We start from the raw sequence: 26947 nt of genomic DNA on the forward strand, positions 1-26947 counted from the left end.
TGTTTTTTAGTTTTAGCAAGGGGTTTTGTTTTGGGGTATTTAATGGGGGGGGGGGTACCAAACATGCTACATCCGCCACTGACGGTCACATTTTAGCATCACACCGAGCAACTAAAGTCTAGCGTTAACGTTACATCTCTGACCGTTACTCGTTATCTGCTGCCAGCTCGAGCCCACGTTAGCACAAAGAGGGCACCCAGAGCGCCAGTCTCGACATGTCCCGCTTCCTAACATCCACACGTGTGATAAAGAGTGTCTCAACGCGGTAAAAATGGCACGTTTTGTCCTCACCTGCCTGATGAAAGAGAAGACGGAGCCCACTTCCCCTCTACGTCCGTCGGCTCGTCCCCGTGGTTTGTGTTGTTGAAGCGGTGTGTGTGCGCACGAGGAGGGGGTCAGATATTGTAGCCGGATGATAACCCGAGCTAAGCGGACTTTGGCGGTGAGATGAGACCGTCCTCAAGACCGGTTTCTTCCGATGGGAGCTCCTTCTCCTCCGCAGACGGGGCTTAGACAGCTGCTCCGCTCATGGAGGATTTCGTCTTTCATAAAGCCACGGGGTTGACGTTAGCGCTCGCGCATGCCCACATCCACCCGTGACGTAAAACGCCCTCCTCTAGCCCCGCCTTGGAGCTTCAGCCAATCAGCGGTGGCCTAGCAGTGACGTAGCCCCCTCCCTCCGTGTGAGGATCCTTACTGACAGTTTAAGTAATCATAACCTTCCTTGCATAAGCTGCATTTTTTTCTCCTCCACCGCCGAACAGTTACTCAACCATCACGGTCACCACATCCTAAAATATTAACAATGGGGTCTTTCTGCTCGCCCTCACTGTGATGCCTCCAGGCTGATATATTTCTCCTCACTGCCATCTGATGGCTGTTTATTCGCTGTGCCTCGTTTGGCCCACATTCACACACTAGTTATCCTAATGTAACCCAATTGGCACAAGATTGGATAACAGGGCTCAACTTGCAAGCAGCAAAACGTTGCCTGTGTGTACTGTGCGATTCCACACTGTCAACAGTGACGGCTGAAATATCTAAAATCTATACCGCAGTAAAAGTACAGATATCTTTCTAGAAAATGACTTGAAGTTGAAGTCACGAATTAGAACATAAGTTGAGAAAAAGTCTTTAAGCATATCATATTTTTTGTACATAAGTATCAAAAGTAATTTATGACATTGAATGTCCTTAAGTATTGACAGTAAAAGTGAAAGTAGGTTAAATGCTGGTGATGAAAAACAAGCAATCAGAATTTTAAGAATGAGGGCAAACACTGGTAAAGTGGCACAGTGGGTAAAGTGAAACAGTTAAGCGTTATCATTTTTATCTTTCATGTACATTCTTCCATTAGCCTACTAAAACTGAGCTCATTATTAGCAAGCATGTAAATGAAAGTATATGCACCCCTTCTTTAAGAGGTGATGGGTTAAGTGATGTTTATTGTTTTTGTTTATAATCGTGTTTTTATTGTATTCATATGGTGTATTTAATTAATTAGGTCTACACTTAAATAACAACAAAATGTGTCAGAAGTGTGTTTGCCAACATAGCTGTCCCTTTTTCACAGTGGCACCAGGTAAAATTAGGTTTTGGGCCAATGTGTGTTTGAGGAAGTCATCCATCCATCCTGTCTTTACTCTTTATTTCTTCTCTATTTTTCTATCTATTTTTCTATTCTTTCTAAGACATTTGGGTTATAATTGAACAAAATGGTGTAGGTAAATTATCATAAAGTGTCCCTCTTTACCAGTATTCACCCTATTAAGTTTATACACCACCTTGAAAACTGAGCCTTCATTACAATAGAAGAAAAACAAGGTCTTTTTTGTAAGACTTAAAGGATTAAAAAAAACCAATCCACTTTTTCCCTTTCTCCATTTCCTTCAATTATCCATTTATCCCTCCTCCCGTCTTTCCTTATGTTGTAGTAAGTTACTAAAATGCCAAGACAGAAAAAAATACAGATACTCCCAAACAATACTTAAGTACTATAATAAATTATTATGACTTCATCGCATTACATCACTGAGTATAAATATATACCCTGTTACAAATTAAAGTTGAACTTAAGTAATAGTGCATTAGTTATAGTATGAGCATCAAAAAGACACAAAGACTACTTGTGCATAGGGCCCAGATATATAGTTGTATATATTTTTTTTAAATACCATTTAGCTTGATCCATAATATCACATCACCTTTATTTGACAGTTTAAAGTGAAGAGGCAGACTGGAAAGGGAAGAAGAGTTAGCCAAGGGGCCTTTTTTTGCACTTATTTTTAGCTCTTATCTGGTCAGCACCAACTTTATTTAAATTCATTTAAGGGTTTTGGCCAAAAACTGAGCACTGCTACTAGAATTAGGTTTACAGAAGCATTGGGACTGAAGCATACATGAATTTTCAAGCAATAAAACCCAAATAATAATTTACAAGACATTTAAAATACACACTTGAGTCATTTGACTCAGTGTTATGTCAAAAATAAAAGTTATTGGGGTTTTAGAGAAGATATTGCAGTGCAAAGGCACAAAGGGACATCTTGTGTCAGAAATCCAGTTTTAAAGATTTAGTCTGGTTGCAAAGTTGTACTTTTTAAAAACATAATTACCGGCAGTGAGAGACACTGACGTCAGTTACTGGATCTTGCTCTGAATTCTGCTCTAACTTAGGACACACTGCAACAACAAATAACATAAGTACAAAGTTACTATTTCACTACACAGAGACTCCAGACAAACATGGGAATAAGTCACAGACCTATTTCGACAAACAGCACCCAAACACTACTTGTACATTATACATTAATTCATATAATATAAATTTTAATATTGTGTGTATTCTTATTATGTATTTTATGTATTCCATTTTATTCTTTCAGTAGACTGTAGCTTGAAATTTTAACTATGAAAAAGACATGATGACATTAACAAAGCATGAGATGTTGCACAATGGTGATGTGAACAAAAGATAACGGTCATGAAGTATAAATAGTTAAACATCTGATGGCGTCAGTTTTGTCTCAGCTTGCATTTTAATTATCTTAAAGGAAGCAGATATTTGCCATTAAATGTCCAGTCCGTCCTCTGGGTGTGACTGGTGCTTCTACACATGCAGTTTAATTACTGGACATAAAAGTGTATTTATTTTTATTAGTGTGTGTCTCTATAAATGTGTGCAAACTGTAAACCATAATCCACAAGCAAACTAGCAAACACACAAATGTCATTATTGTTTTGATTACATTTTTGCTTAATGCATGTGTTAACGTCAACACACAGATTCTTGCATGTTTATGTGGATTTACAGTAATTTGGTCACTACCATAGACGGATTATGAGACAACGGGCTCCTGGGCACAGATATGCAAAACGCGCCAACACCTGGGAGCAAGACACACAAACTTGGTGATTGTAGTTTTAGTCTCTTTATTGTTGTGCATCTTTTTGTGGTTTTGTGTCTCTTTGTGGTAATTTGTCTTTTTGTGCTTGTTTTGCGTCTCCTTGAAGTTTTCCTGTGTCTCCCTTTGGTTGTTTTGTGTCTTTTTTGGTCATTTTGTGTCTCCTTGTGTACCTTTTTTTTTTTTTTTTTTAAATTTTTTGAGGTAATCTGTATCTGCTTTGGTCATCTCTAGACTCCTTGTATTTGTTTTGTGTCATTTTGTGTCTCTTTGTGTTAATTTTATCTTATTGTGGTCATTTTGAATCTCTTCCTGGTCTGTACATGTTCATTTAAGTGACATTTCAAAGGTGTAAGCCATGGGGCACCCCCGACACTCTGGGCCCCTGAAGCTGTGCCCAGTAGGCCAGTTCAGTAATTCATCCATGATCACTACTTTGCAAACACTGTCTCTCATTACCTGCGTACTGTAATATGATTCTTTACTTATGTAAACGCACTGACTGACTGATGGCTTTGTGCCACGCAACAATCCCCCAGAAAGCCCAAGACAGACATGAACTTTTGGTCTGAGTAAAGTCAACAATACCAAGAGATCCACACAGGAGAAGCTGCAGCAACAGGTGGTGATGTCACAAGGGTGTCAGCATAACTGTGCAGCTGCATGAATACGATTCAACACTGTATGTCAGATGGCAGCCAAGCAGCTCCTGAATAAATAATTGGAGTTGAGGCATGAACGAAATGGCTAAGGCCAGCGTGACTTTGTTGCCACTCCTAAACTTACCCAGTTTAAATAATTAATTGAATGAATATAGCAACAAGAAGTGATTCCAGGGTTCAAGCCAACCCGGATCAGAAAAGCTCTTGATCTGGACTTGGTCCAATGTGGTGTAGATGTGAAAATGCAAACAAATCTGAAACCATGTTTTAAAGAATATGTAGCCTCTCTGGGATAATCCTGTCCAGATGTGAGTTGTTTTTGCTTCTTTTCCATAGTTTTCAGTCAACCAAGTGTTAGGCATTGCAGAGATGTTCATTCTTCAAAAAGTTAAGAACATAAGGAGATGGGTATAATTCACTCCTCAATCTCTGAAGGTGAAGTTGAAACTTTTTTCGTAAAAGGGAAAAATGATCATTAAAAAAGTGCTGTCAATATGGAGGTTATATAACATGATGTAAAAAATACTGCAACCTTATAATGTACAGTATGCGCATCTTGTGAGGGAGTACCAGAAAACCACTAGGTGGTAGTGTCATTTCAGTAAACAGTAGGCCTCTTTTCACTACCTGTTCAAGGCAGGAACATTGCGCCATTATGCCGCCTCGCTGTTCTGTATAAAAGGTGCACTTAAGGAATGGGGGGACAGTATTGTCTTGCTTTTCAACTGACGAAACGGCGTCTGTGTAAAATGGACAGCCAGCAGGTTGGGACCACGGGCAGAGAAGGTGGGAGGTTTTGACAGCATGATTTGAAAAGCAGCTAATAACAGTTAGTAGCTAACTGAAAAAAGAATGACAGAAAATGACCGCAAATTAGGAAAAAAAACGAGGTCTGGGAGCTCCTTACCCTCCAAGAAGAATACGAGATCAGCCGCCATATAACACAGATGATAAATGATTGTTAATGCCATGTTGATCTGATGTTATTGTTTCTAAAGTCCTGTTGACGTGTATGTTATACGTCACATTAGAGGCCAACGCTGTTGTTGTTAATCCCGTCATGTTACGCCTCTTTTTTTCCCGCGATGCTGGCATGCTGTGTAAAATCACACACAAGCTGCCATAAACAACCAAAGATTTTTGGATGGAATCGTGTTGTGATTAAAAAGTCATATTATTATTATTATTATTAGAGTGAAGTATGTTATGTTCAAAGAAATGCATGACATGCCTTTTTATCAGGTTTGCCTGGTAAAATACATTGTCTGCGCAGTGGTAGCTTTTATTTAATACACATGAAGAATATCAGTACCAGCCTCATGGTGTGTAGTGACTCACTTTTGCCGTTGTCTTTGCGAATGCTGAATGAAGCAATTCTACTTTTTGACACAAAAGACGTCCTACATTCGTATATGTTGGCTGGGACAGGTGTGCAGGATAAGACATTTTATCTCTCAACTGGAAAACATTTCAGGGGAAATCTGCACAAAATCGAAAAAAAAAGAAAAACAAACAATGTCAGGCTACAGAAGATGAACACAAGCTGACAGGTGAGGCTGATAATATATTATTAACTATAACCATGTCTTATAACTTCCACACTGCTGTTCTCATAACAGATCTGCATACTTTGCACTTGTCTGAAAAAATTACCCAGATCTCCCTCTTGTGACCTGAAACATGTCCTGCTGTTCCATGTGCCAACTTGGAGGGACCGTGTCTCATGGTAATTTTTTTTAAAGGTGCATGTCCTTAAAAAAAACTGCATTGCTGCAATGGTAGCTTTCTATGTTATCACTCCCCTTTCCTTCCCTTAGTTAATTGTGTTCTGTTCTGTTCACGTGTCTATAAACCATCATAAATCTTGAAAACAACAAAAGAAAATGTGCAACACATCCATATTTAAGGCTAATAAGAGACTTTAAGAGACTGATAAATGAAAACACAGTTATCTGTAGTGAAAGGGTTGATGTCCCTCTTGTGAGTTCACTTGATGTTTGTTCACCCACACTGTTTACTGCTTCGTCATCTGAATGCAGGAGGGTAACGCAGTGAAAGGACGCATTAAACAGGAGAAGTCGCAGCTGTCGACAGCGTCTTTAATTAACCGACATCACAAAGGTCCTACTGTACCGTACAGAATACTGTGGCACTTAAGAGTCAGCATGCTCGTAGATACTGAAGAACCAAGAAAAAGCCTTAATTCAGCATGAGAACACACTTTTAACAGTCCATTTGTTTCTTCACAGTACTGTACAGACGCCAATCTGACCAGCTAAACAGAGTCTTCCAAATACATTAAAAAAAGGATAAATACTTTTAATAATCTGTGAAGAACTGCTACTAAACATGTTAAACAGAGATTTCTAAAACAAATATTCTGGTCCTATTCCATCACCGAGTGCAGCACAGATGAGACTGATACAAGGTAGGATATATAACTATTCACTATACATATATACATACACATCAGCTGTGTATCAGGTGCAGGTATCTACAGGGCCTTTACTTCAGGCGCATATTATACATAGTCTTAAAACTGTAGTGCAAGCTAATTCCACATCACATATTTGATGACAAACATGCTTTACTTCATTTCTCTTTTTTTTCCTCTTTTTTTTAATTCTCATAGTTGAACTCATCCAGTGCTCTAAAAAGTCTCGAGGAAACAGCAGGTCCGTGTGTGTTTGTGTGTTAAAGCTAGTATCCTTACGTGCTCAGAGGATTATTGTAAGATTCTTCATTCCTTGTTAATTCTTTTAGTCTGATGATAAAAACACAAGGAGCTCTTCTGTTTCTCCATTAAGGACACACAAAAAAAAAAACACAGCAGGCAGACAGGGAATTTTTTACCCAGGAAGCTCGTCTTCTGTCTGTAGCAGTCCGTTTTAAATCAGAAGCAGATACAGCTAAAGGAGCGCAGCGAGAGATATAAAAAACAAAAACGTCTAGTTCCTGTGTCTTTACAGTACCTACATTATATTCCAGGTTGAGTTGGAGGTGTGGGTGAGGTGGGTATACTTTGTTTGTGAGCTGTGCAGGCGGACTTCCTTATATCACGTTCTCAAACAGCTGCATGGAGTTCATGATGTTCTCGTCCTGGAAAAACAAGAAAAACATTTGTCACCAGAAGTCTGAAGTAAACGAAATGTTCAGGGTGATTCCTTTACTTCAGACCATAGACTGTATATGAAGATGGACAACATGACAGCTCACCCAAAGTTTAACATTTCAATCTCGATCGCCCTCTGGTGTGTGTCTGCAGTATAGGTCATAAAGCCCGCCCCTCCATGTTAATGTATGGGACAGAGGCCATACTAAAACTTCAAAGTATACACCAAATAAATTGGTCAGATGGTGCATCACCAGTGCAACATGGCAGCAGCCGTATCTGGGATATGTGAGCTTCACTTAAAGCAAAGCGAGGGTAAGTAGGGGCGCGTCGTCCATCTTTATATACAGTCTATGGTTTGAACACAATATTTTTGTTCTCATCAAGTGGCCAAAGTGACATTGTCATTTCCAGTTAAGTCATTCCAGACAATCGTTCAGTATTTGTCCCGTTGTTTGTTTTCTGGTGTCTAGTTGGAAAATATCAGGCCTGGCTTTTTGTGGCTGCTGAGGGAGGGATTTTGTTCAAGTTGTTTTTCAAAAGATATCTTGCATTTTAAAATCTTCTTCTTGATACTGAGGACAAGCACATATGTTAAAGGGATATTTTGCTGATTTTCAACCGACTTTGTATCACAACACTGTGGGTGGTAAATGAACTGTGGTAAACTTTCCTCCATCTAACCAATGCCTGGACATCCCTCCTCCCCTCCCAGTTAAACTCTGCCAGATAATGCAAAACACATCATCTGGCAAAGATCAAACTAAAAAACTAGGCAGTGCTGATCGAATATAAACTAAGATTCTGTTACTGAGTAACATATTTTTTACCTCAAATGTTTTTGGAAACATGTTTTAGCTAACTGTTTAACTGCAACATAAGATTGTTTGTTGCCAGTTGGTTCGGTGCGGTAAAGTGCATTATGGCAGTTGTAAATCAATGATACTCAACTTGTGGCCCATGATAGGATGCCCCCAAATCATTTTCTTATTCACAATGAAAATAAATTGAATCACACTGTGATTTTTTGGTGTACTTTTACTGTGAATAAGGGGGCAAATACCATCAAAATAGTTTGTTAATAAAAATAAAATGCCAGTGGAGGACCTCTGTTGGGACAACCCAAGAGAGGTCAAGGCTAAATCCTGAATGTCCTAAAATCCTCAAAACACCTGTGTACACAATATACCTGTTCAGGGCTGCTGCAACTGGCCCCTGTCCTAATGTCATTTTGCAAAAGTGGCAAAGCAAGTTAAGTATCCCTGTTGCAGGCTTTCTACCTCTTGAGCTAGTGAGTATCACAGTCCTTTTCCCCTTTTTTTCTGGTCATGTAGCACCAATTTCAAAAGTATTTGCACCTTTCTACTGTACAGATGGCCTATTTCTATGTGTGGATATATTATATATTAATGAAATACTTCTTTTATAAATGCTTGACTTCACTCTCGACTCAGGACACCATCACTCCTATACATCTTTACATAGCAAATTGTGGTTTGCAGCTATATTAAAGCTATATTAAAGCTCTGAATATCATATAGAGGATTTTTTTCTGTTCCTTTGGCTCTTTTTCTCTGAGGCTTTGTTAGAACAGCTGCAAAGTTGCAACATATTTTTATTGCCAAGTGTTTGAGTTTGGGGTCAATTAAGCACACAGAGAGATCATCTGAAACACAAACACAACATGAGGGAGTCTGGATAGTTTATATAATCTCAGCCCCTCCACTACTTAGGAAGTCAGGAGGAAAAATTGCCACACAAGTTAGCTTGTACATTATAATTCCAGTTTTAAACTCTATTTTCCTCAATTAAAATGCTTTTCTCTTTAACTTCAGCGCACTACATCAGGTGACTAGCCCATAAATGCCAATTGTTTTTGTGATTTAGCTGGAGTCTGGGAGAAAGTTAAGAGTCTTCAGTTGACCTTTGACTGACATTATTGGACTATTTCTTAAAGATTTAATTATTTATTTCTTTATTTATATTGTGCAACACAGGGACTTTGCAATTTTGTTGTATACTTGTTCATATGATGACAAATAGTAAGAACAAAAAAGTTCTTGGAGGTGAGGTCTACTGACTCAAAGAAGCAAATAAAAGCTAAATAATGTATCCCTATTTGAAAACGTACTTTGATATTGTGAATCTGACCCCTTGAAACCAGGATAAACATCAGTATATTTGCACTGCATTCAGATGCTTTTCACAAGCATTTAAACCTTTGAAACCTGAGTGAAGTGATTTGATTTCTTTCAAAAATGTGGACAAATAAAGGCAATCAGCAATTGGCAAGAGATGCCGGCAGACTGCAAGACATTATGAAAAGGTGACAAGAAAATTACTTGAAAATTTGTTTAGAATTTGTTCAAAGAGTTAGAAAGACAGGGAGAGCATTATTTGAAAATAAACGAATTAATAAAAATAGGGAAAAATCTCATAAAACTGTTTGGAATTGTTTATTGTTTATTTATAATTATACATTTCAAAATGTGTTTTTTTTAAAATTATGATTATTTTGAAACATTTGCTTATTTTTGTTTTCCTTTTTGAAAGTTTTCAGGACAATCTTTTTTGTACCTTATTAGTAATATCTGGGGTAATTTCCTGTTTAGTTGCTCATTGTTGTCTTTCCATATTTTTTGAGTGTTAAAAAACATTTGTGTATGTGTCATGGTATATTTTCTTGAAAATCCAAGTGTAATGACAAATGAAATAAAGATTGATAAAACAAAATAAACTGAAAATTAGAAGCAGCAGATAATAAGGAGTAGAAATATCACAGCCTTATTATTTAGGCAATAATATGAGTTTCTAGAATATTTCATATTCACATCAAGTGAAAATCATCATCCTGATAATATTTGTGTGACCATACAATGAGTAAGAGATTGGTGGGAAACAGAGAGGATAACAGGATTTAAAACATACTTTCATAAGAAGAGGGAAGGTCAGGACATGATTCAGGAGAGGGATGGAGGAGGTCAGTTATTTCTTGAAAACACGAGTGATTCTTTACTGTATGTGCAAACGAGGATGATCTAAATCAGCGCCTGTTTAATCAGTGACATCATGTTGTTACTGTCAGTGAACCCTGACCAGCTGTACTGTGTTCGTGTTGATGAGTAACTCTAATTGTGTTTTTTTTAATGTCTGTCTGTCTGTCTGTCTCTGGAAAACTCACCTTCTGACAGGTCTCAATGAACTCTTCAATGGTCACGACACCATCTCGGTTTTTATCCATTTTCTGCAGGAGAAAGACAGAAAAAAAACAAAACAGAGAGAAAGGACATATTTGAGCATTTACAGGGAACTTTTCAATGATCCCAGTAGCATATTGCACTTGTGTGTGTTTGATTTGTGCACTTTCGAAACCTGGAAGAACTTGTCCACGTGCTCGGAGGGCGCTTCATCTCGCACGCAGGGGTACGTGTACCTCCCCATCATGTCATAGATTGACTTCATGATCGCCAGCATCTCCTGAAGAGAAGCAGACATAGGTAACATGAAAGAGTTAAAGCAAGTATTTATTTTTTACATTTATATCTCTCAAGAAAGATGCAGCACAATCAGACAGAGATTAAATTATGAAGGTTTTTACCTGAAATTGCGGAGCATAGAAAAAACATCATATTACTCAGAATGTTATGCATAAAAGCTAGAATTTAACAGTAAGATGCAGAATTTTTTTGGGTAGTAGAAAACATGTTAACAAGATACAAAAATGAAAATTACAAAAGGTATGTAAATATAAACCCACACTCTTCTTCCCTCCCCTCCAAGTCTCAAGAAAGAAAAAAAAAGTTATAATAAATAAATCTGTTCAAATAATGTGGTTACAACTAGGTAAATGGTACTTTAAACAAAAGGAAAAGTTTTCCATAAAGAGGACTCCAGGCTAAGAAGTTGTTTGAGGCTTTTATAGGTTTACATTGTACTTTTCTAATGGCAGCATCTCCTTTAAGCACTGTAAGAATGATTATTCATTCTTATTTTGTCATTTTTCTAGTTTTGTGAAATGTAAGCGTCTGACATGTCACATACCTCTTTGGTGATGTAGCCGTCCTTGTTTATGTCGTAGAGGTTAAAGGCCCAGTTGAGCTTCTCTGTGACTGAACCTCTGAGCAACACCGATAGGCCGATGACGAAGTCCTCAAAGCGGATTGAACCGTTTCTGTCGATGTCAAACGCGTTGAACAGGAAGTGAGCGTAGGTGGTTGCATCTGTAGACAAACAGAGTTGAGTTCATAGATTTAGTGTGCTGTTTCTACTTTTTCTCAAGATTGACATATTAGTCCTCCTAGTTACAGTGCTTAGAATAAAGCCACTTAAGACCCAGTGGAGGAATGTAACTAAGTAAATGTAATATTCTTCAGTAAACTTTTGATGTACTTTCTATTTCATTTAACTTTACATTTCTTACTTGTTTTTATTACAAATTAGGTTTTTAGGACCCAATTATAGCCGAGCTTGTACTGAACATAAAGTAGTTAAAGTGTTTTCAAATTCTTTTGTTTTGTTATTGTTATCGTTGGCTGTTGCAAAGACAAACACAATGATTACCGTTTTCCTGGCAACCTACCAACAACACAGGACATTACATTACATTTCCTTAATCACACCCAGCTGAAAAAAACAGCTTGACCAGCTTGAGATGGTTAAACTGGTTTACCAGCTTGTTTGACAAGCTAAAGGTGTACTTTTGCATAATTGTTGATGGTTTAACTGGTCATACCAGCTTGTGGTGGTCAGTCTAGCTGGTTTATCCACTGAAGTTCCTGTAAAATTGAAACCAAATCAATGTCCTTGGGTGTGGAGAAATAACAGTGTCAGGAGGGGGAAGTATGAAAAGCAAAGGGCATAAATGAGTTAAGTCTACTGTTAAGGGATATACATAAAAATAAATGTGCGTAGCTTGACAGGGTGGTCACACCAGCATGTCTGGCTAATGACCCACCCAGTTAAACCATCAAAGACCAGCAAGTACTGGGTCAGGACCATCTAAGAGCATCATCGACCAGTTTTTAGCAGGTTTTTGTTTTTGAAGAGGTCTCCCACCCTCTTCTTGTTTTGGTATCGCAATGGTTGATGCACTTTCTTTGTGCCACAAATTGCACCTTAGTTCTCCTGGGAAGAGTTAAAGCAAAAATCATGTCTGTTTCCTCTTTCCTCTTTGCATTGATAAGCTACAACAGGAAAATGCTACTTACACATTAATGCATTAGCCACTTCAATCCAGTAATATAATCTACATATAACACAATCAAAGGGAATGTACAACAATAGTTTTACTTTTGATGCTTCAAGTAATTTTGTTTCTGAAAACACTTTTACTTTTAAGATTCTGAATGCAGGACTTTAACTTAAAGTTTTTTAACACTGATGTATAATTACGTTACCAAAATAAGGGATCTGTGTACTCCTTCCAAAGCTCTCATGACATATATTTGACCCATCAATTCAATTGTTTTGTTCAGTAAATCTTGCAAGAAAATGATGAAATATAAATCTGGGGCATGGAAACCTATGTTGTTACAGAGCAGATTTTTTTTTTTTTTGCATTTTGACAAAGTCTGCACCAATATACAGGTCTGTGGTCTGCATGAGATGGCGATGTGCACATCCCCTGAAGTCTACATGTAGCTGTGGTGCACATATCCCCGGGTATGAACTAGTGGTCTTAATTTACCTTTTGCTAAGTCCCACCCTCAAATGCAGAATGGCCAATCATAGTGTAGCACTCTCTGACAAACATACAACAACAACATGGACGTGCTCCATAAACTCTCATCAACTGTTTCAGATTTTCTTCATTTTGGTTTTGTGGATTTCAAGCTAAACTTTGTGCCTTTGTACATGTAATAATGAGCCATGGGCTCTTTAAAATCTGTCCAAGGGTCACGATTCACCCCCAGGCCATGTCTAACCTACGTGGTCATTTTTTGGAGGATGGCCCCAAGATACACACATTCCTCCCTCTTTTCTCACCCCACCCTTCTCCCCTAATAATTTTCACACAGTCCCTAACAATAAAGGACAAGAAAGGAGAGATAGTTTTAACGTCTAACCTCCTTGGGGAAAGAACTGAGAATAGATGGTCTTGAAAGTCTCCTCATCAACCAGCCCGCTGGGACACTCCTGCTCAAGAGAGGAAAAAAAGAAAGATATAAAGAGAATAATTCAAGTCTATATAAAGCAAAGTAACAGTGGTAAAGCAACGATGGACATACGTTCTTGAAGCCTCGATAAAGGGACTGAAGCTCCTTCCTGGTGAACTTAGTCTGAGCCTGCAGCTGGTCCAGACCCTCCGGCTGGTGACGCACTGTCGACAGCTCCAAGTCACTGTCGCTGCTGTCTGTGGGAGAAAGAGACAGACGGAAAAAGGGGATGGAGAGACAGACAGAAAAAGATGTAGAGGGGGAAAGATGAAGAGAAAGAGAGGGAGGATGGGGCAGACATTGAGTGTGTGGGTGCATGTTAGCATTCAGGGAAGGGGTGGGATCAGACATTCAACTGGGAGGCATTTGTTAACGAGCAGGTGGGGAAACGTGCAACTTTAAGAAAGAGATTTAGCAAAAAACTGTAGAAGAGCAAAACTTAGGTGGCTGAGGGAGTGAAAAGAAGAGGGGGTACTTTCTTTGTGGCGGAAATGTCACCAAACATTTTGATGTGTTGGCTTTTAAAAGAAAAACACTGCAGAAAATAAGAATTTGAGAAATTCAATCAAAGTTTTACTCACATTATCAGTTCACACACACTAAGAGAAAGCACTGCACGGCTGGGACGAAGAAAACAAAAACAAAACAAAAAAAGGGAGGGAAGTTTTCTTAAAGTTTTCTACTGTTACTATACTCACCATCTTTAGACAGAGAGAACAGAGGAGGAGGGGTGTTCACACCAAGATGTAGTGAAAGAGAGTAAATGGAGAACGGTGAGAGAGCGATAGTAAGAGGAAGAAAAAACAAAACAAAGAAAACAAGTCAGATCGGACACGCAGAGATTTACACGCTGGGCGGTCCAGAGGAAAAGACTCAAGTTATATTCTGACAAAACATCCAGCAGAGCAGTAGGATATAATACTTCTGTGAAACATAAACCACAGTGGAAGGAGCGGTTGCGTTAAACTGGATCGTTTTTTTTGGTGTTCATTTAAAACAATAAGACAGCAGAGTACTTTGAGAAGGAGACAACCCCTGACCTCCTTCATCACACGAACGCTCCCACTGATAAAATTTGTGAAATCAAGAGTAGGTGTCCAATGCTGTTTATTCCAAACTAATTTGATCTCTTATTTAATGACTGAACAGCATTTTTCCACAGAGCATAAATTTCAATGTTGACCTTTAAAACAGCAGTTTTTCATGAAAATGTTATCTCAAGGTCCACTTACCAGATTTGTTTCAGGACTTTTTTTTCAATCTCAATTCTTGATTCATAATGCCGCATTCGCGTTATACAAGAGTTATTGTAATTGAGTTTCCAACTTGTAAACAGCATCTGTGTCATAATTTAGTCATTATGACAGTATAGTAATTTTATTGCTCATGTGTTTTCAGTATTTAGTGTTTATTTTTAGAGCTAGTGTCTTCTCAAGATGATATTTATTCTGCATTTTGCAACTAAGATTTCTAAGAAACTCTCTTGTTCTGCTTCTGATCAGATTTAATTCATCAAATACAGATGCCTCACATCAGCCAAAGATCACAGCTCAATGTGATTGAACCCAAGTAAAGACTATAGCAACGTGTAAATCAGTTTCTAGGACACATCTGTAGCAATGTCTAATCAAGCAAGAGCATTGTACTATGTAGACAGGAAGCCACTGTGGCATCACAAGCTTGTATAACTTCCAAAAAATGCTATGTTTTATGGCCATATAGATATCTTGTCTTTTGTAAATATAACTATGGCCTGATTTTTTGCCTGTATACATGTAGAAATGTGTATTTTAGTCACAGTATTAACATAGGCCTAGTTTGAAATGAGAGGGAAATCCCCCATTAGGCTATGCTAGGCTAACCCAACCAATGAAGTCAAATGTTACTGGAATAATGTTTTGTAATTTGATGTACATGTATTCTGCTAAATTAACAAAATTCAAATTGTATACGGTAAGATACTGTATGTCGACTCTACTCCATAACATCTCTTTCACTTTTTTCTATAAACAGCTAGTAGATTAGCATGCCAACGTTATTGTAAGTTTGCTCCACAACAGTTACACCTGGCGGTTGCTCTGTGTGAATTTAGTCATGTGTAAAACGCCACTCAGTAAACACAAACATAAGAACTAGGACACGAAATTCAGAAAGCTCAACAAGGAGGTGGCTGAGCCGACACCTAGCAGCTAATGGTGCTAACACCATAAACAGTGCTACATAACAGCAACAGTGCTGACAGAGTTAACGGTGTTGACCGGGGGAACAAGAGGGTGGGTGCTATGCTTCTGCAAATTAGCAGTAACAGTCATATGAGCGCAGTGCAAAGCGACAGCGATGAGCTAGCCAGTGGGATACACAGATGCACTAACATGCATGCGCAGAAAAGCTCGGATTACAACACATAGAGAGGAGCCGTGACTTCGTTCTTTGCTCTGGACACTGTTGCTCCCCTATATTTGCATAGCAAACATGGTTTGCTGCTCCTGGTGCTGTAAATACTTCGAGAGCACCCAACGTGTATTTAGACCTAGCTGAAAATAGCTCCCAACAAATACACTATTTACTCCTGTTTGAGTAACATTTGCTAAAAAACTGTGCTCAGCTGTATTATTGTACCCATTTTAAATATTTATATTTTTAACCCTCTGAAACCTATGCAAATTGTCTAGATTTTTTTTTTTTTAAAAAAACAGAGGAAGAAGGCGACAAGAAACTTCACAAGAAATGGCCAAAAATTAACAAGGAATTGGTAAAAAGTTACAAGAAAATTCCCTGAAAATAGGAAAAAATACACAATTAAAAAAAAAAAACACCATAAAAATATAAAAACTAGAAAATGACCTAAAAAAAGTTCTAAAAATCTGACTTCCTTTTTCTATGACATGATTTGAAATATTTAATTTTCTCAGGTCTGAGTGGTATTAAAAGGCATCTGAACACAGCACAAGAAAACTGATGTCATACTAGGTGTTAAAGGTGAAAGATTTGGGGGCTGAGATCTACAGTCAGACAGTCAAGAGGTGACAGAAGTATCTTTTATGGGATGTGCTGATATATATTGTCTAATATTAGCAGTCTGATTCCAGATAAACAATGAAAAGTCTTTATTATTCAAATCCTTTGTATCTCACTCATAATCAGCTCATAAACTATTCAAATTTGCATCAAACAACATTCATAAATATGGTCGGCACATGTGGATACATTTGTTTTTGTTTTTTTTTTCTAATTTCCCCAGCCTCCTTTCTACATGCTCTCCTCCTCCTCATCGCCCCTCTCCCAGGTTGTCTCACCGGTCTCAGTGATGTCGATCAGGCCCAGCAGGTGCATCAGTTTGAGGAACATGATCACCAGGCAGACGATGCCGACAGTCTGGAGTCCCTCCGTCTCCCACCTCACACTCATCTTCCCCTCTTCTTCTATCTTTCCCTCCACGGTCCTTCTTAATCCTTTCCTCTTCTACTACATAACTGAACTTTCTGTACACCTTTTCTTTCAGTCCATCTGTCTCTTTCACTCTCGCTGCCCGTCCTCTCGTTCCCGTCCCGTCTCTGAAACAGTGTCACTCACTCATCACTCTTTTTCTGTCACATTTTTTCCTTGCAGTTTCTGTTACTCCATTTAGCTCTTCCCCTTCTGCCTTTTTAATCGGCTGTCACTTTCTCCTCCTCTAATGGATCTTTCAGGATATTCTCCTCATGTAAGCACGGGGTCTGATGGTCCAACTCCTTTATTAAGGTCAAGTGAATCAGATTATTGCTGTAAAAATACCTCTAAAGGGAGAGAGAGATAAAAAAAAATCCCTCCAAAAAAGCTGGACTACCACATTAATCCATGAGAAATCCAATCAGATAAAGAGGAAGCTCAGATGCTCTCCCATCACATAAAGGGTTTTTTTTTTCACAAGCATACAGTTGATTTGGGATTCCTCCAATGAATATTTTCCTCTAGTTGGTGACAAAACTCTTGTCAAATGAAAAACAACATTTAACATCCTCCACTGACTGAATGACTGATGCTCTGAAGTTTCCTCCACTCTTCCCTCCCTCCATCTCATGACTTATTTCTGCTAATTAACCTGTGAGCCCCAGAGGAACCGGAGAAAAAGTCTCATGATGCCTTTTTCAATCGAAACAACAAATTAAAACAGCCACCCACTGAATATTGAAGCTTTAAATGGACGAAACTATCAAGATTTTAATTGTATTTTTTTCTAAATGTGAAACACATAAAACTATTTGCCTTTAAGGAAGCAGAGATGGTGGTGAGAAAAGGTCAACAGGTGTCCTGAATCTCATTTTCCCAGTCAGCTCTGTGATCCACTTTCTAATTGTTCCCCTGTCTCTCCTGGGGTTCCTAACACAGATTTAATACTGTGTCACACACTCACACTCGTGTGATAAACGCTCCCTCTAATGGAGATCAGTGAAACAACAGGAGCCACAGGAGGGTGAACAGATTACTTCACCCAGATCTTGAAAATATGTTTCTTTCTTTCTCTGTTCACGACAAAGAATTGACCTCTCATTCAATATGTGACTTACAGTGTACTGTGCAAAAGTCTAAGGCCACCTTAAAATTTGTTATTTTAGCAAGGGTATCATAATCAGACACATTTATTTCTCAGTGGTATCTTTATTAAAAGACAACCAGAACAGAGAGGAAATATGTCTTGAATTCTCTTGGGCAGACACTATGAGATTTACAATATTAGTAATATAATAATATAAAAAATAGAAATACAATACTGAGAAATTGCAAACTGTGTGTAGGAAGGAACGAAGGTAGGTAGTTAGGTAGAAGGAAAAGTAGGTAGGTAGGACTGAAGGAAGGAAGGAAGGAGGGAAGGAAGCCAAGTAATTAGGCTACATGTAAAGGGGGAAAAAAGTTCCATAGGTAGGAGGGAAGGTCGGTGGGTAGAGAGGGAGGGAGGGAGGGAGGGAGGAGGCAGAGAAGGTAGATAGATTTGTATGAGGATAGGTAGTTAGGTAGGTTAGCTGGGATACAAGGAAAAAAATGAAAGCAGGTGGGAGGGGATGAGAGGTAGGAAGGAAGAAAGGTAGGTTGGTAGGTAGTTAGGTTTGAAGGTAGGTAGGTAGGAAAGAAGAGGAAGGAAAAAGTTAGCTTAGAGGGAAGGTTGGTAGGAAGGAAGGACGGAAGGTATGATTGTGGTATGAGGATAGGTAGGGAAGGAGGAGGGAAGAAAGGAAGCAAGGTAGGTAGGTAGAAAGTAAGATGGGTAGGTAGGAGAGAAGGGTAAGTAAGAAGGAAGGAAGGAAGGAAGGAAGGTTTGCAGGTAGGAGGGTAGGTAAGAAGGAGAGAAGGGAAGTTGGTAGATGGGTAAAAAGCTGTCAAATAAACGCTGTGGCGTAAAAAGTACATTAGTCTCCTCTAAAAGAATACAGTAGCAAAAAATAAAAATACTTGGGTACAAGTGAATAAAAATTGTGCACAAGTTCACTTCTTGAGTAAATGTTAGTTGCATTCAACCAACGTTTGAATGATCTGTCTGACGACAAACATGAAAACAAGTCACAAACAAAGCTACTCGTTCCCTTCTCATCTCTTTACAGTGTATTGATGTTGCTCACCACTAAAATATCCTGCACAAAATGCAGAGTAAAAATATCAGATATTGGTATCAGAGAACCTCAAAATACATCTCTAAAGACAAGGCTACCTCTGGCATCAGATGTCTTCCCAAAATAGGACCAAGCTGGACTGAACCCAAAATCGACATCAGAGCAGAGATGACCGGACTGAAGCGACAATCAAAGGCCAGCGAGTTTGTTTTAGATTAGATCATTGAGCTGGAGTTTAAAACGGGCGCACACACATGTGGATAAACACACACATAAACACGCATACACACAAAGAGTCAATGTGCCTATTTTAAACATTAAAGGATCTTTCTTTGAGTGCTAACGGATCAAACAAGCCTGAATTTACGGTAGCTGCAACTTCCATGTCAAGTTTCAGTCTCACAGGGCAAAAACTGTGGCCTCCAAAGCATGAGGACAATTTTGTAGACCGACCAAGTGAATGACCAACAGAGCAAGCTACAGAGCTAATACTGCAACAGTGATTGGACTGCTGATTAATAACGGATGTCTAATGTGCTGCTAAATGTGGAAAATCTGGGATCACAGCATCAAAGATTCTCTACAGACTGTGTGTGTATATATATATATATATATATATATATATACACACACACACACATACACACATATATGTATATATAAAATTAATTCAGGCCCAGCATAATTCTTTAATAATCCCTTCTTTAACATGTTGCAAGAGCAACATTAGACTACTTATTTCTTTTCAAAGAGAAAAAAAGGTACTCCAAGTAGCCGCTAAGATCTCATAAAGGGTCCAATATTATCAATCAAACTCTAAAAACTGTAAAATCCTCCTGGTATTTTAAAAAAATCACAAAATTATTACTTAAATTATTACTATTACTATTACTATTATAATTCAGTATTTGTCATGGTCAGTTTTAACTTACTACATTGCTGTTACTACAGCCTGCTCTCTGCAGGGAGTATAAGGTGTAAATGTAAATCTTAAAATCCTGTTCAAATCACATTTAAGATAACTGGCCATCAAAATCAACCTATAGAAATGTGGACAAACTCAGTCAAATCAATTGATTGACTGAGAACTAAATGACCCTTTGCGAAGTCCTGCCCCTTTAACACAAACTTGCCCATTGAAGAGTCTGTAAAACTAAATGGATGTGCTCCATTGACTCTCAAGCTTTTTTAGTTTTGACAAAAATTTGATTATATTTCTTCAGGGAGTGCAGGTTGTTACGGTGTGGGCTCAGTGCTCGCTCTGGCAGCTTGAGACATACCATCACAAAGGTGTGGGACTTAGCAAAGGGTCAGCTGATGAGAATGTTGATAATAAGTTAACTGATTCATTTAAAAAGAAATTATTATTAAAAGTGAGGCTTTGACTGCTTTTCCCTGTCTTATGTAATGAAATGATTACATTTGGATTTGGACCGTTGATACAATTGTTTAGACAGAAAAAGCAATTTGAAGAGAAATAAGAAATTTTATTAATTGTCATAAGTATGGATTAACAGGAGCCTGAAACTTTCTGCCAAAAAGGGCCATGAAACTTTCTGCCAAAAAGGGCTGGCTTTCGTGGGACTTTCTCCCATGTGTCCATAGGGTGAGACAGAGGGATGCTGAGTGGGTAAAACACAAGACTCAAGAGATAGCATTTTAAGTCCCATGTGAATCCAACATTTTTGCCCAAACATGACCTTTTTCTAAACCTTAATAGGTTGTCATGGTGTCAAAGCCAAAGGAAAGAGAAAGTGAAACCAAACAGACTGGCAACACTGAATGGGCTGATACAATGCGTTCTCATCCCAACTCATCAGTGGACTTCCACGTCAAATGCACATGGTGGGAGGACGCCACACGTGGTTATGTTTAGATAACACAAGCACATGGCAACCAACACCAGAACGTCAACAAATGCACAGGCTGGCACTGATGAAGCAACAAAGTCACAAATGGTTAAGTTTAGGGCAAGAAGGCATATGGGTAGGGGGAAGAAAAAAAACATAAAATTCAAATGGGAAGCGAACACTGGACTCCCACATGAAAGTCCAGGTTTATGGGACACATCCACCACCCCTCCCGCCTGACCACCAACTGACCTCATCCAGCAGCATTTCATGCGCATGTGAAAGGTGCTCTCTGGTGTCAGCCTTTACACCAAATTCACTAACAAAGCAGCGCTATTTCACAAGTTCGCAATAAGAACGGGCTGGCTGATAACAACTTTCTGAACCCATGCACAGTAGGTCACAACTGACCTGTATCTATGAGACCTATAACCACAGATTAGGGCCATCTAATGTGCTGCTAACATCCCGATCAGAAGCCAAATCATTCATTCATGTCATTACAGTTCTCAAATTTAGAATTTAATTTAATTTAGAGTACATGACCTTGGTGTCCTCCTCAGTCAGTGGAAGCTATGGCCTCGAGCTACAGGTGAATCATTTAATAGGAAAGATACATCACAAAACAGCTCAGGAATGACTGCAGAACTGAATCAGCACCTCAATGAGAGTATCGATAACAACTGTGATCACCACAAAGCTGATATTTATAGCAGGACTGCATTTCGAGTCTATTTCTAACCGAGGCTGATCAACAAAGAGCTCAACATCTGGACATGTGACCTCTGAAAAGTATGACGCCCTCACAAATTGCTTTTCACTAATTTCCCCACATGCAGACTGGAGAGACAAAACATGAAACAAAACTGCTTCCAGAAGTTCAACACGCTGATGAGAAGATGCTGAAGCAGATGAGATAATGACACTGCCGTTGGTGAATTAGTCTCACTGGGAGGTGATGAAGCAACAAAGTGGCGGGATTGAAGACGTATGATGAGAATTTCGGAGGCTGCTGAGGGATGGCCAGTGTCCTTCAGGGTCCTGGAGGAGTGCTCAAGGCTCCATATTTAGGCGATCTCAGAGAAAGCCTGTTCGATACTGCATGTATAATTGATGTGAAGTAATGCTAAACCGGGGTGTAGGCCCTGACACAGTGGGAGCGGGCAGAGGAGGAAGGGGGAATTTAAGATTGGAGGGGATTGAGAGAAGTTATAAATTATGAAAGGACATTACTGGTGTTTTTGTTGAATTTATTACTTATGATGCAGGACCATATGAGAAGCACTAATGTGCCGACTGGAGCCTTCCTGCTGTAATTGTCTTGGCACACTGACTGCAGGGCACTCTGACTGGCTGGCCTTCAGCCCAAAACTCTAATCAAAGGGAACGGTAGCGTTCAAAGAGCAGCGTCTGATGTCTCTTTTACTGTCCCAAATGTACACAATCTATTGGCCCATCAAGGTTTTATGGTATATCTCTTAGTAGGCAAAATAACACATTAACCCATTAACCTTTTCCCACTCTGATGCCATATATAGATTTGCTGATAGTCCTGAACTTTCAAATATAAAATAAATTACACATGCCACTGTAGCTATAGTATAATGCAGTGTTGTTTATTTTACTTCATTACATAGCAGAGAGCTAACAAGGAATAAGTGAATGGAGTCATAAACCCCTTGACCACTCTTTATTTATTATTTATTAAAATTATTTTTACAGTGACAATGTGAAAAGCTAATTTTCAAATGTCGCCCCTTTTTTCATTTGTTAAAATAGCCATTTAAACATTTTAACTAGGACGCCTCATCTCTGTTTTAATTTATTACTCCAATATTGTGTCTGTATTTTACGACTCCGTTTTGTCTTTGAGTATGAAGCACTTTGTGACGTACGATCCAGACAGTTTAATATAAACAACATTTGATTTACTTAACTCCGAGTATGCGAGGCAGTGTGTAAAAATAATGACTTGGTCACAGTGGTACAAGCACTCTGATCCTTTACCTGAGTAAAACTATCAAACATCATAAAAAATACTAAAGTCCATATAGGATTTATCAGTAAAAATATACTTGAGTAACAATAATAGACTGGGAACTTTTGTTAGATTAATTAAATGAGATTCTTACTGATGCATCAAAATGTAAGAAAGATGTTCATGGTTTTTAATAAGTTAAATAAATGACATTCAATAATGGGTGATACTTTAATTATAACATTGGAGAGAATACTGTATAGTGATAACATTATGGCAGGTAGAGATGCAGCGTGAGCATTTATTTAAGTAAAGTAGCAAAGTTGTTGTATATATGTTCCTGTCTTACATGAATGTATGTATGTGTGCATTCAAATGGGGGGGGGTGCTTATATTATATTAAGGTGTGTCTCTGCATTGTACGTCTGATGAAGAGCATGAAGCTCAAAACATCATTTTGGTGGTAATGAAATTAAATATTTATGTGAGCATAGTCAAGTGTGCAGACTGTGTTTTGTTTTTTCATCTTCAGATGTGCATGTTTTTGTAAACATTTATTCAGTGTAAACTCTTCAAGAAAGTATAACTTATGGTTGATAATTACTGTTGTAAGAGTAAACATGAAGGAAACAAGTAATTAAAGGTACTCAAGGAGATCTCTACTGTGACACTGTATATCCAAACACCAATCTGGGTTTGCACTGACATCGAAATTTAAAAAAAGAGCTAAAATAAACAGCCTTGTTTTTATGTTTAACTTAATGACAATGTTGCTTCCGGATAATTTAATGTGCTTAGTTTATTTATTACTTCATTATTTTATTTAGTTTAAAAAGAAGATAAACATCAAATTTAAAGAAAAAAAACCCCAAAACACTACAACAACATTATGTTATTTTTTATAACCTAAAAGTGGCTACAAAGACTTGACCTCTCTATCAAGCATTTATAAGCAGTATAAAATAAATGGTTATAACACATTATAATGTAGTTCTAAGTATTTATTAATGTATTTGTCAGTAACTGTAACTCATCCTGTGGGCCCTGGTGTATAAAAAAGATCATGAAAGACAATATGGTTTTAAAATGTGTCTTCACTGCTGAAAATATCTAATTAATGATACTTATAAACTCTTATCAATGTCCTTCAATCTCGCATATAGCTACATTAAATGTTTATATAGTATATAGTGTCCAACTATCTGACGAACTGATTAACTAGTCTGACTTATTTTTTAAGAAGCAGCATCTTACATGTGAATATTTTTGGGTTTTTTTTACTCCTCCATGATGGTAAATTGAATATTTTTGGATTATAGACAAAACAAGACATTTAAGAACATTGTCTTGGGCTTTGGGAAACACTGACATTTTTCACAGTTTCCTGACATTTTTATAGACCCTTCAATGAACAGATTAATTGAGAAAATAACAGACAAATTAATCGAAAATGGAAATAATTATAGTTGCAACCCTAGTGCTTATACAGTACAGTAAAGTGGTGAGTCATCAGGGGCCTCTGGTGGGCCCTTACCTTCAAATGAGGACATGGGCTCCAAGATGCCAAACTGCTTGAGAACTGCCATGAAAAGGATGATGACCACGCCAATGGCAAACAGCTCCATGCCCTGGATCCCCATGGCTTCAGGAAGGGGGGGCCCACTCAGGGCCAAGCCTGCACGGGAAGGCCTGGCCCCTGGGAGGGACGAAAGAAAGCCTCGGCCCGAGTAACGCTGGGCCGTGCCAGTCAACAACAAGTGTTTTCAACAGAGGTGAGCCAAGAAGTCACAGGAATCAAGTCTGGTTGGTGGGTGACTGCATGGGTTTGTTCCCAGGCCCAGTGACAGCATGAGAACCAGGCCAAGCCGGCTGGACGAAGGCTGCTCTAATGTCAACACTGATGCTGAAGTGGAAAATATGTGGGAGCCGACATATATGGAAAACCTCCCTCTCTACACCCATGAGGGAAAATGGGGGTTGTGTCATGAGCCATTTATTACGGTGCATTAAAGGAGACGTTTAGAGTCACTTTCCAGACTTTCGTCCTGCGCGCTCTCTCAGGAGCTCAGACTGGCGAAGACACAAGTAACTGCTCACCCTCTTAATCCAAATGATCAGTCCTCACGTCATAGTTTACACTCATGAATCACATCTTGGTTTTAGATGAAAAATGTCTTTTGGGAAAAGCAAAACATTTGTTGTCCACTTACATTTTTCTCCAGAGAAAGTCCGCCTGAATAAAAGTGACTTATGGAAATACTGAACATGAGTCTTCTCATCTTCCATGCCATAAAACGGCAAAACAAAACAACATTAGCAATTATAAATGAAGTACCCCATTATATGCGTCAACACCACAAGGAACAAAAACTCAAAAACATACTATAAAAGCTCTTAATCTGCCAGTCGGGGACAATTTCTAGTCTATGCAGAATCTGTTCACAATATTTAGGATGAGATCATCTTTTGAAACAGACTATGCAAAGTGAAAACAAGCTGTACTGTCCAAATAATAAAAAAGACGATCACTTCTGGGACTTCTGATGTTTAAAATCAGCCAAATAATCCTTAGGTCCAACAAACACCTTTCAGCAAAGACTTAATTTAACCGTTAAATTTAGATTCTGCGTTGTCCTATCTGACTCCGTCCATTTCACTCTTTGTCCAAATCCAGGTCCAGATATGGAAGAGTATGGCCCTGGAGAGAAGGCACTTAGAGCAGCAGCAGCAGCAGCGTCCAGAGACGGAAATCCTGAGAGGAGCTGTGGGGAATGAAACCTCCTCCCCCGGTGTCTACCTCCTCCGCACATACTTTTCCATCACTGCTGTCTCTCCGTAGCTTCCTCAATTTATCTGTTGCTGCTTCTGGTGGCAACTTTTCCTTCCTCGACTCACTCAGTCAGCGCTCACTATGAAGTGTCCACCCTAAATCCATCCTGTCCTTCTCGTGGTCTCTCCTTACTCTGTTGCACTCCTCCTTTTTCTCCGTCTGTCCACCTCATTCGCCTTTGCGCCCGGGAGACTTCCGCCTCCTCCTCCACCTCCTCCTCCTCCTCCTCCCTTCATCCCCTGTCATTCCATAACTTTCGCAAACCGCAGACTTTCTCTCCCCCCATGCTCAACTCGCTCTTTCCTGCCCCAAAGTGTCCCTCTTTTCTCCACCACATCCACCTCTTCACGGCTGGGTTTAGAGATGTAGCCCTTAAAGCCCTGGTTCTTAGAAATGATAAACTATGAGGGATTGAACGCCATACAAAAAACTTTTAATTATACAATTACATTACTAAATAACTGCTGTTTGTAACTCCAAATAGCCTACAGCCATACACACATTATGAGATAAAAGACCTTCTACATCACAGCAAGACACCCAAACTGATAGACAGTTTGGTGTCTACTCAAAGAGACATCATGCAACTCTTTGTGCATGTTTAGCATCTTCAAGTCATCTGATTAACTTTTCAACAAAAGAGTTAGTATTCATTTCATACCAATGTTTTGGTCCTTGCTGCCTAGACTGTTCACATTCATGTTTGAATTGAAACATCCCAGTGGGGCTGGGATGTGAAGGGTTTCATAAAGAAATGGCTCATCCAAAACTTTAGGACGTCCAGCATTACATTCTAACACCTCTGTTGACGTTTCCCCGTCAGAAAGCCTCCGGAAGTTCGGCTCTATTGACTGATGATTGAGGAAGACTATCACTGCAGCGGTATGGCTACACCAGCCCGCTGTAGTTTCAGCAATCTTCTCCTGCACAGTGACGTGTGACTGAAAAAAACCCCACGGCTGTATGTTAAAACACCCATGAATTCTGATATGACTGTTATCACTGTGGTTGCATGGCCAGTGATCAAAACTGTATCAGATTTAGGAACAAATATAAAAGTGGCCCAAAACTGATTGGAAAAAAACGTATTTCTGTGTTCCATGAGATTTATTTTTAACCTCTGCAGTAGTGTGACTATTACTGCTCTGCTGATCCGGTCAGAGTTGATCAGATTGATAAGAGGAGCGGGTGCTGCAGCGAGAGCAAGTAAATTTTTAGCCCTAGCACAATGAATGGTTAAGTTTCATTTTCACTGCGCCTGGCGTTCGGCTGCTCTGTCTGTGCCCAGAGTAAGCTCTGCATGCCGAGAGTGTGGTGCAAGAATAACTTAACACAGTATATATACTCTAGTAAAGCTTGTAATGAATGGTG

At 38.9% G+C, this 26947-nt stretch overlaps 2 protein-coding genes across 7 annotated transcripts in view; both read right to left on the reverse strand.

Annotated features, from left to right (window-relative positions):
• Positions 1 to 585, reverse strand: part of slc23a2 (solute carrier family 23 member 2) — a 52784-nt gene extending 52199 nt beyond the window's left edge. For all 4 annotated transcript variants that reach the window (XM_042487449.2, XM_042487448.2, XM_088076573.1 and 1 more), the window contains exon 1: positions 292 to 585. The gene's annotated coding sequence lies outside the window, so the exon portion shown is untranslated. The remainder of the gene's footprint in view (positions 1 to 291) is intronic.
• Positions 586 to 6148: 5563 nt separating this feature from the next.
• The window catches only part of kcnip3b (Kv channel interacting protein 3b, calsenilin), a 68508-nt gene continuing 47709 nt past the window's right edge, over positions 6149 to 26947 (reverse strand). For 2 of the 3 annotated variants that reach the window (XM_088076575.1, XM_088076576.1), the window contains 6 exons: positions 13406 to 13530; positions 13244 to 13313; positions 11220 to 11398; positions 10551 to 10655; positions 10360 to 10422; positions 6149 to 7165 (listed from right to left, as the gene is read on the reverse strand). In XM_088076575.1, coding sequence (XP_087932701.1) covers positions 7118 to 7165; positions 10360 to 10422; positions 10551 to 10655; positions 11220 to 11398; positions 13244 to 13313; positions 13406 to 13530 — 590 coding nt within the window. In that variant the 3' untranslated portion in view covers positions 6149 to 7117. Of the gene's footprint in view, positions 7166 to 10359; positions 10423 to 10550; positions 10656 to 11219; positions 11399 to 13243; positions 13314 to 13405; positions 13531 to 24280; positions 25698 to 26947 lie in introns of those variants that run through there. The other variant, XM_042488873.2, reaches the window with a different exon arrangement.

This window comes from Plectropomus leopardus, chromosome 4 (assembly GCF_026936395.1).
Source record: "Plectropomus leopardus strain MGB_pleo_1.0 chromosome 4, ASM2693639v1, whole genome shotgun sequence".
Classification (NCBI taxonomy): domain Eukaryota; kingdom Metazoa; phylum Chordata; class Actinopteri; order Perciformes; family Serranidae; genus Plectropomus; species Plectropomus leopardus.